Source organism: Artemia sp. Qi Xiang Cuo, chromosome 5 (genome assembly GCF_049724085.1).
Source record: "Artemia sp. Qi Xiang Cuo chromosome 5, ASM4972408v1, whole genome shotgun sequence".
Taxonomy (NCBI): Eukaryota; Metazoa; Arthropoda; class Branchiopoda; order Anostraca; family Artemiidae; genus Artemia; species Artemia sp. Qi Xiang Cuo.
Window position 1 is genome coordinate 21,559,131 of NC_142798.1, and position 15,068 is coordinate 21,574,198.

A 15,068-nucleotide genomic window follows, 5' to 3' on the forward strand; every position below is an offset into this window, starting at 1 on the left:
GGTTTGGAGACGACATTTGTTTTATAACTGAACAAAATTGCTACAGTAATCCTTCAACAAGTACAATCTACTAAATTTAGCTACTAGAGATTAAGAAAATTAGCTTAAGCAAAACTGTTTCCTTGCTCGATCAATAATCATTAATACAGGTAGCTAAATTAGCAAATAATTAAACGAGGAAGGGAGGTGCTAGAGTTTTGGGGTGTAGCAAAAAACACATAAAATTTTTAAAATTAGAAAATATATATTCTATCACGCAATAATTTTGGAAATTCAGAACGCCTAGTAGTCTTCCGGAAAACAGTGATACTCAGCAAGTTTTGTTTTTAGCGATGCGATCAGCGGTCTGTGGCTCAGTAATAGTAAGAGAGGAAAGTTGCCGAACTTTCTTGGGTAAGTCATATTGGCTTCTGAAACGGAGGAGAAAGGTTCATCTGAAGTATAGAAAACTTTCAGTAATTTTGCAAAAAAAAATTATGAACAATTATTTACCGGACTCATCTAGAGCAAAAAAACAACAGAGAAAAAAAATCTTAATGAAAAAAAAAGAGACTGGAAAGAAAAGTGGAAAGAAAAGACTAAAAATATAAAACATCGCGGATATTTCGCCTGTATCAAAACAAGGCATCTTCAGCACAAAAAAAAACTCATCTAGCAACTCATATAGAGCATAAATTATCTCTTCGAGCCCTCATAATGACTTCTAAGTTTCTACAAAACAATACAGGAAAATTCAATCCAGGATTCCCAAATTCTGATTTTCTTGATCGCGATCAGCGGTTTGTAGTTTGGTAACGGTAACGGATGGAAGTTCCAAAGTCTTCTCCTTGGTGTGGATTGTCATATAGAGTAGAAAAGTTCTTCTGAACTGTGTAATAAAATCTGGGAAATCATTTTTGGTCTAGCTTACCAAATAGCATAAACAAGAGGCAGAACAGAACTGACAACTTCAAAAATAAACTTCTAAAGAATCATTAACGTCAGACTCGTGTAGATTTTAAAATTATCTCTTCGAGCCTTTAGATTGAAAATCTCTATCTTATATGTCTAAGAAATCATCCTGGGAAAGTCGATCTGGAAATCTCCAATTCTGATTACTTTTTTTATGAAACTGGATTTTGATGCTATTTTCTGAGATCTCTAATAAGTTATCATAGCTAGGGTTTATTACAATATACTGAACATCTCTCCTGAAATCGGTTTATAGAATTTAGCTCTTTAAAGGGTTTATATTTCCTTCTTCATTTTTTTTTTTTTTTTTTTTTTTTGTTATGTCATTTATAGTTAGTCTGGTCTCAGACCTTATTTACAGCAGAGTATCTACCAAAACCAGCCATAGGATCAAAATTAATATAGTCAAGGACAATATTGAATGTCCTAATTGTGCCTTTTCAGAGGTCAAGATCGACTCGGCCTCTGTGAAGTGAAGGAAGGTGGGGGTCCTAAGCTCGTCACAGGCATATTCACCGGATACGTCAGATTCCAACCATGTTTATTTATGTTGTGCAACTGATCTGATCCTTGTGGAAGGGAATGGAGTATCAAAATCTCTTTTTTATCAACTCAATTACTAGATAGGGGGGTGAAATTTATTCAACAAGACTTGGTCAACAGCTATAGTTATGGCATCGGGTGTCCATGCTCTATCGCGTGGGAAGGCTATACTCTTGTCAATCGTATCCATAAGATATCTGGGATCTTAATTAAATTTTGAAGGGATTAGTAGCTATAAATTACATTGTAGGTGGGACCCAGAAGTCGAAGTAGCTACAATCTAGCCAATACAAAAAGCCTAGCTAATGCAATTGTTTCATACTAATGTCAGTTTTAAAGTTTATTTTACTGCATTGAAAAATTAACTAGGACATTGGGTTGCTTTTAGCTTTTAGGATAAATGCAATTTAAGTGAAAACATCAAATATTTTAATTCCAAGAAAATATAACTCAATTTAATATGGTAGAAATTCGAATCCCCCCTTCCCCAGCAAATCGAAAATAATCTAAATAAAATACAGTGGTTAATTATTTATCAGGAACAGCTATCAAAACGGTTAAAACGGCATATCAGCCTGGATTAAAGACAAAATTAAATTTGAAGGGGTTGAAAAAAAAATCCGTACCAACTACTCGACGTCACAAAACAGGCTGGTTAGACCTGCAATCTTGAACATTACAAAGTAGTAAATCAAAAAATAGACTTGAATATGACTGAGGTTTCATATCCAGTATTGAAATCCCAAGTAAAGGAAACCTTTACTTTTAGAAAAATTAAAAGGAATTTTTTTTCTAAAACAACGTCTTTCTTTTATGAAACATTGTATATTTTATTACTACATTACAAAATGTGCGATATACAGCCCGCTATACATACAACCTACTATATAAAAAAGAATAGACGCTAAAGTTTTCTAAAGGTGGCACGGAAGCGTATAGAATGGGATTTATTACTGCGTGGGATGCGGTCGGAGCAGGATACGCCATTAGTTAGCAACAGTGTCTCAGGAAGCCAAGACCGGGTCCTAGTATGCCCTGACGAAGTAAAAAAAAAATTCTTGGGTCCTTCTACCCAAAGCTTTTTCTTCTGCTTTCATTGCAAGGTCATTGTAGATGCTAATCTATCAGTACAGAATGGCGGCAACTCATCGAAGCAGACCTGGACGTTAAAAGTAGAAAACTCTACGTAATTATGACCCCTTTTAACATCTGACTGCACCAGCGAACAAAAGGGGATTCGCTTATAGCAACCTTATCTTACAAAATTCCGCAATATAGCATCATAGCCAATTTTTCAATCCTTATTCTACAGTATTATGTGCATGATAACAGAAGTTTCAGATAATTTTAGAGATAAGGCTTGTTCGATGTGCATTTTCATTTCTCTTTTTTTATTTCAAAATGATTGTTGACCGTGCTGTATACTGTGAATTGTACGCCGCCTTTCGGCCAATAAATTGTATCTGCTAAGGCTCGTTTTAATTCTTAAACTGACCTTTTTAATTTAGAGAGTTCAACCAATCATAGCTCCATGTTTTAATGGAAGATCCATGGACATGCGTATTGCAGAGGAAATACTATTTAAATCTCACTTCAGACGCTTTATGCTGAATATGACAAACAAATTTTCTTCTTCGAGAGTTTATATCCCGCGAATTTAATTCTTTTCCGCCTTTGACCTTTATTAACCTTTGATGGCGGGGTGATTCTTCTTGATAATTTGTTTCTTAGCATTATTTTTAGATTTTGCCGTGCTGGGGTAGCCTCCTTTGTCCTTCTCCTTCTATATGTTATGATGTTTTTTTGGTTTATCTTCTTTATTTTTGGTGTACTTGAACTCATTGTAATAATTGTTAGCCTTCCTTTCGAGTTTAGCTCCCTGTTGGCTTTATTTAATTATTTGTGTTGTTTATATTTGTATGAAATACAATTTATCTTATCTTATCCGCAAAAGCACTGAAAAGAAATTCAATGTTTTAACACATGCCTTACAGTTGATAGTTGGTGGAATTGCTCTAAAAACACCTAAGCCTTTTATCTACATCTATTCTATATAATACAAAACTTGTTTATTAATTCCTTTTCAAAACAGTATCAAAATTTCTTCGTTACAAATTGAATGGACTCGTATTTGTCTTTCACCAAAAACAGATTTACATATGGTTTAGTCACTTCATAAATTAAGAAACAGAACATCAATTTTCTAAGAAAACGATTAACTAGAAGTCATACTCTGGATAAAATTAACCAAGAGATTACAAAATAAAATAGAAAGATAGGATACATTGCAAGAGCTTTTCTTCCTGGAGGTTGACTGTCGCCCAGAAAAATGACTGAAGCTGAAAATAAAAGACCAAGATTAATGGGAAATGTTAAGTAAAATTATAATCAGACTTGTTCATCAGAACTATCTTCTGAACAATAGCCCTACCCGGAAATTATCGCTTTCGGCAGCATTTCATAGAAGATCATAAAGTTATACAGTCGTGTTCACAAAAAAAGAGCACATCTTGCAGTTACTCTTTATAATGAGTTAGTAAGTGGAAAAGATTTCCCAGGTAGATGTAGATGGTAGATATGTATCTACTTTACATGCTGGCAGTTTCATATTTACTATTTACAAAGTAGGGGAGATTATCCATGATTTGGCTAGACTTTGTTCCAGTAGTAGCTCTTGTTTACAGTTTTTTTTTTTTTCAATGATATCCTACAACACAAAACTGTATGTGTGAAAATTTCAAAGATCTTATTTTCGCCCTGCTATATATTATGAAGACGTCCCTTTCATTTTGGGCATTATTATGTAAAATTGGATTTTTACAACACTGACCAGAAATATTAAGGGTTGCCCTTTCCTTTGGAATTATTTATTCCAAAGAAACTTTTGTGATAAATTTCTGGAGAAATTTCCAAAATAATGTTTAACCTAACTTCTCAAAAATTATTAGTTCTTCGTAACCCTTAGATGATGCAAAAATACCATTAAATCCATATTTTTTTTAATTTTGGATTCTAAATAGGCAAAATTTTTATTTTTGAAAATGAGTGAGTCATTTACATAAAACAAAACACTTTTTAAAGAATTTTGGTTGTTGTAAATCCACTCAATGCAACAACTGAGTTGGACTTTATACAATTCTTAAGTCTTATTTTTCTAACGTTACCTTTAAGTCACATTAATAAAGCCTGCATGACGAATACACTATTTCAAACATCCTAAAGCCATCTGCTGTGGAAATAAAGCTTCAATTCGTCGTCCTTTCTAGTTTTTGGCACATGACAAGAAGCCTTTTGATACTCGTTTCAGCAATCAATTTAGAGCAATGACCCCTAAGGAACTACAAAAGTTTTAATAGCCCAACTACAAGATGATCAACTGGGTCCTACATTTCACCTACATTTCAAAAAATACCTTTTTTTTTGTCCCTTCGATTTTTGCAGCTTGGCCCGACTGACCCCCCCCCCACCCTTTAAGTGTAACTTGCGCAAATAAAGGCACCGTAATTCTTAGTAACTTGATACCGTATCTACAGCTCGAAGAGCCAAGCTTGAAACATAATAGACGAGTAAACAAACAAAAACGTGCTAAAGAATCATATTTTTCTTTTAATAACACACTTTCACTTCAGATACTGGCTTTTAAACACTATAATATATACTCACAAGCAACATAAATTCAGCCACTACATCTAAACACGTCAACTAAAAGCTTCAACGATTTATTAAATAAATATATCCCATTCTGAGCCTCAAATGTTATGTTCTAAGTCAAAACAAATAATCATGCTCCTTCCTATAATGCGTTCTAGTACTAAAAGAAACAGAAACCAATCTAGCCCTCGCTTGCTTTCGGCCTCCAGAGCTACTTTTCTTTTTTCTCTTCTGTTTTTCTGGCTGGATCCCAGAGGTAAATTCAACTTTTGGAGTGTCATGTAATGAGGGAGCTTCCATTGCACTTCAATAATGTATTTTATCAATGAAGACACTATGATTCGAACTTACCCTAAGCTCAGTCAGCATGAAGAGCAGTGATAGGGACTGTAGCGGAAATTATTTCGAACCCTTTTTCCAACCATTTTCAAGCAATTTCTGGCTCATTCAACACAGTGAATAACTGAATACACGAAGAATTCAATGAACATTTGAGTGAAGATACTTCAGTTAGTTGTATGCTTAGCGAAGTCAAGTCATGCTGAGCAACAGAGTGCAGTGTCTTCATCAAAAAATTTGTTTAAGCTCGTTTGAACAAGGACAATTGCCACAAGCGGCAAAAAGTTTAACAGCCCGAAAGTTTGATCAGATTTGATTCTTGAGAAATGGTTCAACCTTCTCAGTAACAGTTGTAAAAAAAAGCTGCTCAGCTTTCACTGGAGACCATTCAAAATGAGATTTTACAAATACCAAGAGTTAGCTAGCACTAATTTGAACCAATCAGATTCATTAATCAAAATTTTCAGCCAGTCAGAAAATTCTACGAAAATCTGATTGCCTCGATGGCGCTGGCTAAATCTTGGTATTAGTAAAAGTACGGTGTCGGTATTAGTGATGCAGGTGGGCCTTGAGGCGTCCAGGAATAAAGAGGTCATGATTTTACCGCTAAGCAAAGAGCTTTTACCCAAATCCCTTCCAGATGGAATGGTTATTTTTTCTCAATGAAGAAGATTGCAAGCGTCAGCTACTTTTGGGTTTCTCAATTCAGGTTTTACTGAATTCAGACTTTTGTGCAAATTTGGTTGACTTTGCAATAGAACTGTATTTATCTTTACTGGTAGACAGGTCCTTGACAAAATGATAAACGGATATTCAGAAACTGATGCATATTTCATTTTGCTTTTAGATGTCCAAAGTAGAAAACTCTTTGAACCATAGTTGCGACAAGGCCCGCCTACAAGTGGTAGCCCAAGAGCATTTTTTACCCTTGGAAAAGAGTAGTAATGATTCCAAAAAAGGGCTAATCATGAAACAAAAGCTGGATAAAAAAGAACTTTTGTGATAGGTATCATTAAAGTTTATGCAAGCTCAGGGTTCCATGAGCCTCAGACTTTTGTAATAAACACAGTTAATTTAATAAGCAGATTAAATACAATTTTGTAGCTTTTGTTCAAAGACACAAACTGGTATTGACAGAACAAGCAGATATTTTAAGATTAAAAGATAATTTAAGATAAGGCAGTTGCCATTGTACGAAGTAACTAGCAAAAATTAACCCGATCAATTGTCCAACTGTTCAAACAAGTGAAAATAAAAAAGGATACATATCAGATTTTCTCAGGCTTAGTCGATAAAACTACTCAATAAAAACTACTTGATAAAACAGGCAGAAAATTACGCTTGGTGTACCGAATTCGAAGCTCCCAAAAATATACAAAATAAGTCTTTTGGACAGCCGTACAAATGAGTACTGAGAGACGCTTTTAAACAATGAAATAAAAACTTTAATTAGTACCTATTTAGTTAAATATCTAACTAATTAATTATTAAACTATACTTCACATATTTAGCTAAAGTTAAATATTTATAACATTTTCTCTTCTATTAACTGCAACAAAAATAATTTCTATTGTTATTTCGATTTTTTTTACTCTCTTATTAGTTTTGTTTTTACAAGTGGAAACTTCATTAGAAATATATACTGAAAGAGAAACAGAGGGAGGGAATGCGAAGAAAAGAGAGGCATAGGGGGGGGGAGGGAAGTGATGGACCAGAATGCGCCTCTCGGTTTATGTGCAAAATTAGAAACAAGTGTCTGCTAAAAAATATAGCGGACTACTTGATAGTAGGCTACTTATAGCTCAACAAATACGAGTCGTGTAGTTATGGGAAGCTTTTTGAAAAATATCTAAAAACAATCCAATATTATGGTACCGCACCTTATGACTTCATGCAATTTTTAGGTTCAAGTCTTTGCAGTAATTAACTAAAAAAAAAACAAGTTTTTTAAACTGAAAGTAAGGAGCGACATTAAAACTTAAAACGAGCAGAAATTATTCCCTATATGAAAGGGGCTGTCCCCTCCTCAACCCCTCGCTCTTTACGCTAAAGTTTGACTCTATCTTACAACTTTATTTTTTAAAACAATAAAAAACTTTAGCGTAAAGAGCGATGCGTTGAGGAGGAGGCAGCCCCTTGTTTTTTAGTTAATTTCTGGACGTTTTTGAATTAATGCAGCTTTGATTTTGGCTCACCGTACATGAATAATTAAAATGAAATTGGCTTATTAATTTTCCTTTTTTTGGCTAATTGGCTTTCTCGTAATTTTGTTCTGACGTAACTTACGAATTAACTTACGTAATGTATATCTATATTCGTATATTTTTATTACGTATATTAGGGAGTTCGCTCCCTAGTCAATACCTCGCTTTTTACACCATTAAATAAAAAAAAACAAGTTTTTTTTAACTGAAAGTAAGGAACGACGTTGAAACTTAAAACGAACAGAAATTATTCCGTATATGAAAGGGGCTATCCCCTCCTCAACGCCTTGCTCTTTACGCTAAAGTTTTTCATTGTTAAAAAAAGAGTTGTGAGAAAGTAAAACTTTCTCAAAGTAAAACCCTTTCATATGCGGAATAATTTCTGCTCGTTTTAATTTCAACGTCGTTCCTTACTTTCAGTTAAAAAAACTTGTTTTTTTTATATTTAATTTTTGAACGTTTTTGAATTAATGCAGGTTTCGCTCACCGTATATGAACAATTAAAAAAAAATTTGAATATTAATTTTACTTTTATTTCGTTAAATGGCTTTCTTGAAACTTTATTAATTTTATTTACGAACGTTTTTATTACTAATAAATACACATAACTTTCAAATTAACTCGCGTAACGTACTTCTATATTCATATATTTTTTTAATACGTATATTAGGAGGTTCGCCCCCTAGTCAATACCTTGCTCTTTAAGCTAAAGTTCGAATTTTGTTCCAATTCTTTAAAAATTACAATAAATAACTCTCTAAAATGAAAGTACTACAAAATCTTTGGCTTAAAGAGCGAGGTATTGACTAGGGGGTGAAGCTAATCCTATACGTAATGTTTTCTGTCATTTTAAGTATTGATGTTGCTCCTTACTTTCACTTGAAAAACTTGTTTTTTTATAAATATAATTTCTGATCTTTTTTAAAATAATATTGGGAAATCCGGCGCCCCCTTCATAGCAATTTCCCTTCCCCCGTGAAAACTTCCTTCATGGAAAGATCCTCCCACATAACCCCCGACCCCCCCCCCACTACCAGAAAAAGTCCCCCCTGAAAACGTCTGTATACTTCCCAATAACCAATACTATATGTTAATATTGGGTAAAGTTCATAACTTTCAGCCCTCCCCCCGGGGACTTTGGGGGATTAAGTCATCCTAAAAGACATAGTTATCATATTTTCGCCATGCTGAACAAAATGGCTATCTCAAAATTTTGATCAAGACTTTGGGAAAAAAATGAGCGTGGGAGGGGGCCTAGTTGCCCTCCATTTTTTGGGTCACTTAAAAAGGGCACTAGAACTTTTAATTTCCGTTCCAATGAGCCCTCCCACGATATTCTATGACCACTGGGTCGGTACGATCACCCCTAGAAAAAAAAATAAATAAACACGCATCTGTGATCTTTCTTCTGGCAAAAAATGCAAAATTCCACATTGTTGTAGATAGGAGCTTGAAACCTCTACAGTAGGGTTCTCTGATACGCTGAATATGATGGTGGGATTTTCATTAATATTCTATAGATTTTAGCTGGGTCTTTCCCCCTTTTTTCGAAAATCAGGCAAATATTCTCACGCACTTTGCTTTTGATGGGTAGGAATAAAATTGATGAAACTTATATATTTGAAATCAGCATTAAAATCTGATTCTTTTGATGTATCTATTGGTATCAAAATTCCGTTTTCTCGAGTTTCGGTTACCATTGAGCCGGGTCGCTCCTTACTTTCAGTTCGTTACCACGAACTGTTTGAAAGTTCGAATTTTGTTCGAATCACAAACCCCTGAATCACAAAGGCCGGTTAATCAGAATAGATAGCTCTTTTGAAAGTACTAAAAAACTTTAGCGTAAAGAGCGGGGTATTGACTAGGGGGCGACCCCTCTCATATACGTAAAAAATTCTTTTAATTTTAACGTTAATCGTTGCTCCTTGCTTTCAGAGGAAATATAACTTGTTTTTTTTATTTTAATTTCTGATTGTATTTTAAATGGTGTCGGGAAGTCTCGCACCTCCTTCATAGAGATGTCCCTTCCCCCTATGAAATATCCTCCCCTGTAACCCCTACTCCAACCCCGACCCCCCACTGGAAAAAAATTCCTCCTGAAAACGCCTGTATACTTCCCAAAAATCAATACTATATGTAAACAATGGGCAAAATTTATAACTTACAGCCCTTCCCCCGGGAACTTTGGGGGATTAAGTCATCCTCAAAGACATATTTTTTTAGATTTTTGACTATGCTGAACGAAATGGCTATCTCAAAATTTTGATTCGGTGACTTTGGGAAAAAAATGTGCGTGGGAGGGGACCGAGTTGCCCTCCAAGTTTTTTGGTTACTTAAAAACGGCACTAGAACTTTTAACTTCCGTTTAAATGGGCCCTCTCACAATGATTTATGATTAATGGATTGGCACAATCACCCCTGGGGAAATAAAAAAAAAACAAACAAATAAACAAGCATCCGTGATCTCTCCTCTGGCAAAAAATACAAAATTCCGCATTTTGCAGATACGACCTTCATACTTCTACAGTTAGGTTTTTTAATAAGATGAATCTCACAGTGTGATTTTCATTAAAGTTCTGGCACTTTTAGGGGTTGTTTCCCCCTTTTTGCAAAAATACGGCATGCTTTCTCTGGCGCTCAACTTTTGATTAGTAAGACTAAGCTTAACCGAACTTATATATTTAAAACTATAATTAAAATCTGATTCTTTTGATGTATGTGTTTGTATCAAATTATGTTTTTTAGAGTTTCGGTTACTATTGAGCCGGGTCGCTCCTTACTTACAGTTCGTTACCACGAACTGTTTGATTGGTGCATTTTTTTCCCCTCTGCTTTCTTTCTTCTTTTTATGGCTGCATTATCACTTAAAGTAACATTATATCATCAAGCGCGTTAGCCAAAGAATGTATTGAGCCTTTGTTAAATTGTTACCCTCCTAGGCTCCTGCTCAGACCCCCAAGCCTGGCTAACCCTGAATAACACATTTATTGACAAAAGACCTTACCATAAACAGCCCATGCAAATCCTAAGAGGGTCACTATAAATCTAAGAAAGAAGAGGAAGGACGTCTGTTCAGCGAAGAGTATTAAGAAGCATACAGTGAGAGCTATGACACAGGGAAGGAGACAATATCCAAGCACACAAACACTTTGGAAGAAAGATCTAGAAAAAAGAAACAATTCATTAAATATTAGTCGTTAAACAAACTACTTTGAAAAGTAGTTTAATATAAGCCCTTAATGTAAAGATACTAAATAAACACTTCAGAAGAAAGATCTGAAAAAGCTCATTAAATATTAGCCGTTATATAAACTAGTAAGTATAATTTTCAGCTTAAAAAAATTTTCATCGCACAAGATTATTATCTGCTATTTAAGATTATTAAATACAAATGAACAGTGTATCTTATAGAGGTGCTTGTACAATAAGGAGAACTTGGTATTAACAAAGCCGGAATCACTAGGATTTTAGCCCCAGACCTGTTAAATATTAGCCCAGTGCTCTATCAACTGGATGGCGGCGGCATGTTAAAGGCGATCTGATCAACTGACCTGGACCCCGCATCTCACCAAAGTAAGCTTCTCAAAATCGATTTTATTTAATCATCATTTCGTCATTTCAATTGCTGAGTAGGATTTTATCAGAAGGATTTTATCAGAAGGATTTTATCACAAGGATTTTATCACAAGGATTTTATCAGAAGGATTTTATCAGAAGGATTTTATCAGAAGGATTTTATCAGAAGGATTTTATCAGAAGGATTTTATCAGAAGGATTTTATCAGAAGGATTTTATCACAAGGATTTTATCAGAAGGATTTTATCAGAAGGATTTTATCACAAGGATTTTATCAGAAGGATTTTTATCAGAAGGATTTTATCACAAGGATTTTATCAGAAGGATTTTATCAGAAGGATTTTATCACAAGGATTTTATCAGAAGGATTTTATCACAAGGATTTTATCAGAAGGATTTTATCGGTATCAGAAGGATTTTATCAGAAGGATTTTATCAGAAGGATTTTATCAGAAGGATTTTATCACAAGGATTTTATCAGAAGGATTTTATCAGAAGGATTTTATCAGAAGGATTTTATCAGAAGGATTTTATCACAAGGATTTTATCACAAGGATTTTATCAGAAGGATTTTATCACAAGGATTTTATCACAAGGATTTTATCAGAAGGTTTTTATCACAATGATTTTATCAGAAGGATTTTATCAGAATGATTTTATCACAAGGATTTTATCAGAAGGATTTTATCACAAGGATTTTATCAGAAGGATTTTATCAGAATGATTTTATCACACGGATTTTATCACAAGGATTTTATCACACGGATTTTATCAGACGGATTTTATCACAAGGATTTTATTACAATGATTTTATCAGAAGTATTTTATCACACGGATTTTATCAGAAGGATTTTATCACAAGGATTTTATCACAAGGATTTTATCACAAGGATTTTATCAGAAGGATTTTATCAGAAGGTTTTTATCAGAAGGATTTTATCAGAATGATTTTATCACAAGGATTTTATCAGAAGGATTTTATCAGAAGGATTTTATCAGAAGGATTTTATCAGAAGGATTTTATCAGAAGGTTTTTATCACAAGGATTTTATCAGAAGGATTTTATCAGAAGGATTTTATCACAAGGATTTTATCACAAGGATTTTATCAGAAGGATTTTATCAGAAGGATTTTATCAGAAGGATTTTATCAGAAGGATTTTATCAGAAGGATTTTATCAGAAGGATTTTATCAGAAGTATTTTATCAGAAGGTTTTTATCAGAAGGATTTTATCACAAGGTTTTTATCACAAGGATTTTATCAGAAGGATTTTATCAGAAGGATTTTATCAGAAGGAATTTATCAGAAGGATTTTATCAGAAGGATTTTATAAGAAGGATTTTATCACAAGGATTTTATCACAAGGATTTTATCACAAGTATTTTATCACAAGGATTTTATCAGAAGGATTTTATAACAAGGATTTTATCACAAGGATTTTATCACAAGGATTTTATCAGAAGGATTTTATCAGAAGGATTTTATCAGAAGGATTTTATCACAAGGATTTTATCAGAAGGATTTTATCACAAGGATTTTATCACAAGGATTTTATCAGAAGGATTTTATCACAAGGATTTTATTAGAAGGATTTTATCAGACTGATTTTATCACACGGATTTTATCACAAGGATTTTATCAGAAGTATTTTATCAGAAGGATTTTATCACAAGGATTTTATCACAAGGTTTTTATCACAAGGATTTTATCACACGGATTTTATCAGAAGGATTCTATCAGAAGGATTTTATCAGAAGGATTTTATCAGAAGGATTTTATAAGAAGGATTTTATCACAAGGATTTTATCACAAGGATTTTATCACAAGGATTTTATCAGAAGGATTTTATCAGAAGGATTTTATCACAAGGATTTTATCACAAGGATTTTATCACAAGGATTTTATCAGAAGGATTTTATCAGAAGGATTTTCGTCCAATTCTTTTTTTATAACAAATTTCTGTTATTATTATGAAAGCCTTTGACCTACTATGTTTTACAATGAGCTCCTTTAGACTAGCCTCACATAAAGTGTTAATAGTATATTATAAAATGATAAAATAATTAATAATTATCGCTATTTATGATCAAGAACCACAACTATTGTCTCATAGAAGAAGCGTCAATTCGTTGTGCAGATTAATGATGGGGATAAGGGCAATTATGATTAGTCAGTAAAAATTGAAGTTTGAATAATTGTTAGTTTGCGGTAATAATCGCCACTCCCTCAAAGGTTAAGCCAGGATAACTGCGTGAAAATTAGTTTTATAAGAAATATGGGGCAAATATAGGGAAAGACATAAGAAATATATTACATTTCCTTTTTTAATCAGATTATTTGCTCGAAAAGTATATAAGTAATACAAAATATATATAGATAACCTTCACAGAGGGATACATGTTTGCGTAGGGAATAAGGCCAAAATAAAAATTAACACTCTCAAACAAAAGAAAAAGCCTCGGCAGGATGGCACAAAAGTAAAGCTTACAATAACTATGAAATAGGTATAAATATTCCAAAATTAATTTTCAAGAGGTTTGACCACTCACATTGAAAAATTTAGCTTTAAAGTTAACAGTATTATTTCAAGGAATAGAAATTTTAACCTTTTAAAATAAAAACTATACAAAAGCACAGTTTTTGACATAGTTTAATATTAGAGTAGAAGTAGAGTAGAATATTTTTATTTATAACACGTACATAAATAAATGTCACAAAACAGCGCACATGCCTGGTGGCATACTTTAGCGCTGAAAATATTGCCAACGAAAATACACAGCCATTTTCTAACTATATTTTACAACAACGAAAAAGAAAATCCTAATGAACAAAATGCTTAGCATGTCATAAGATATTTCTTCACCAGTCTTAGAAAATGTCGCTTGTTGCTACATTCTCGAACTGATGCAGGGATTGAGTTCCAGATTTTTGGGCCAATGTGACGGATGCTGAATCCCGCTCTCGATGTCGGGCGAATTTCGCACGAAAAGTCTGAACGATGCGTAGTATGATAATTATGAAATTGAGAATTAGTTGAGAAAATGCCGGAGAAATTTACAGGTAAATTACTATATTGATAATCATGACAAATACTAGAGATAGAAATTAAATGAAGTTGGTCCAAAGAGAAAATTCCTGAAGTCCCATATAGGTGTCTAACTGAAGTTCTGCAATCAATATTAAAAAGAATCCTCATTGCTTTATTCTGAAGTATTTGAAGAGATTTGAAAACAGACGGAAAGGTAGATGCCCAAACCGAAATGCAATAGAGAAAATATGGGTGGACGAAAGACTAATAAATAGATTTTAGAATAGCTTTAGGAAAAAAGTGACAAAGACGAGTTAGCATGCCAATATTTCGGTAAATTTTTAACGACAGTTTTTTTACATATTTATGAAACGACAAATTTTCATCTAAAATAATCCCAAGATATTTGAACTGATCCACCCGTCTTAATTCAAGACCATTCAAAAAAAGAGAGAAGGTATCTGACACTACTGATCCAGTTCGCGAAAATAACATATACTGGCATTTTTTTTCATTAAGAGCTAGTAAATTCCTTGAATACCAATCAGATACAGTTAGTAACGTACTTACAAGGTTCTGGAAAAGAACTGATAGGTCCCGATGAGAAGCAAAAATTACTAAATCATCAGCAAACATTATAATTTTACAAAGAGGCAAAACTTCTGGCAAATCATTTATAAAAAGAATAAATAGAATAGGCCGAAGAACAGAGCCCTGAGGCACTCCGTAATTAATTGGAAAAGTTTCGGAACAGAGATCACGAGATTTATCAACA

The 15,068-nt window shown here is 33.5% G+C and overlaps 1 protein-coding gene across 1 annotated transcript in view; it reads right to left on the reverse strand.

Moving 5' to 3' along the window:
- Window positions 1-3,530: 3,530 nt before the first annotated feature.
- The window catches only part of LOC148951948 (protein YIPF6), a 39,232-nt gene continuing 27,694 nt past the window's right edge, over window positions 3,531-15,068 (reverse strand). The window contains exons 5-6 of the mRNA XM_089088769.1: window positions 10,693-10,850; window positions 3,531-3,833 (exon numbers count right to left, since the gene is read on the reverse strand). Coding sequence (XP_088944895.1) covers window positions 3,721-3,833; window positions 10,693-10,850 — 271 coding nt within the window. The 3' untranslated portion in view covers window positions 3,531-3,720. The remainder of the gene's footprint in view (window positions 3,834-10,692; window positions 10,851-15,068) is intronic.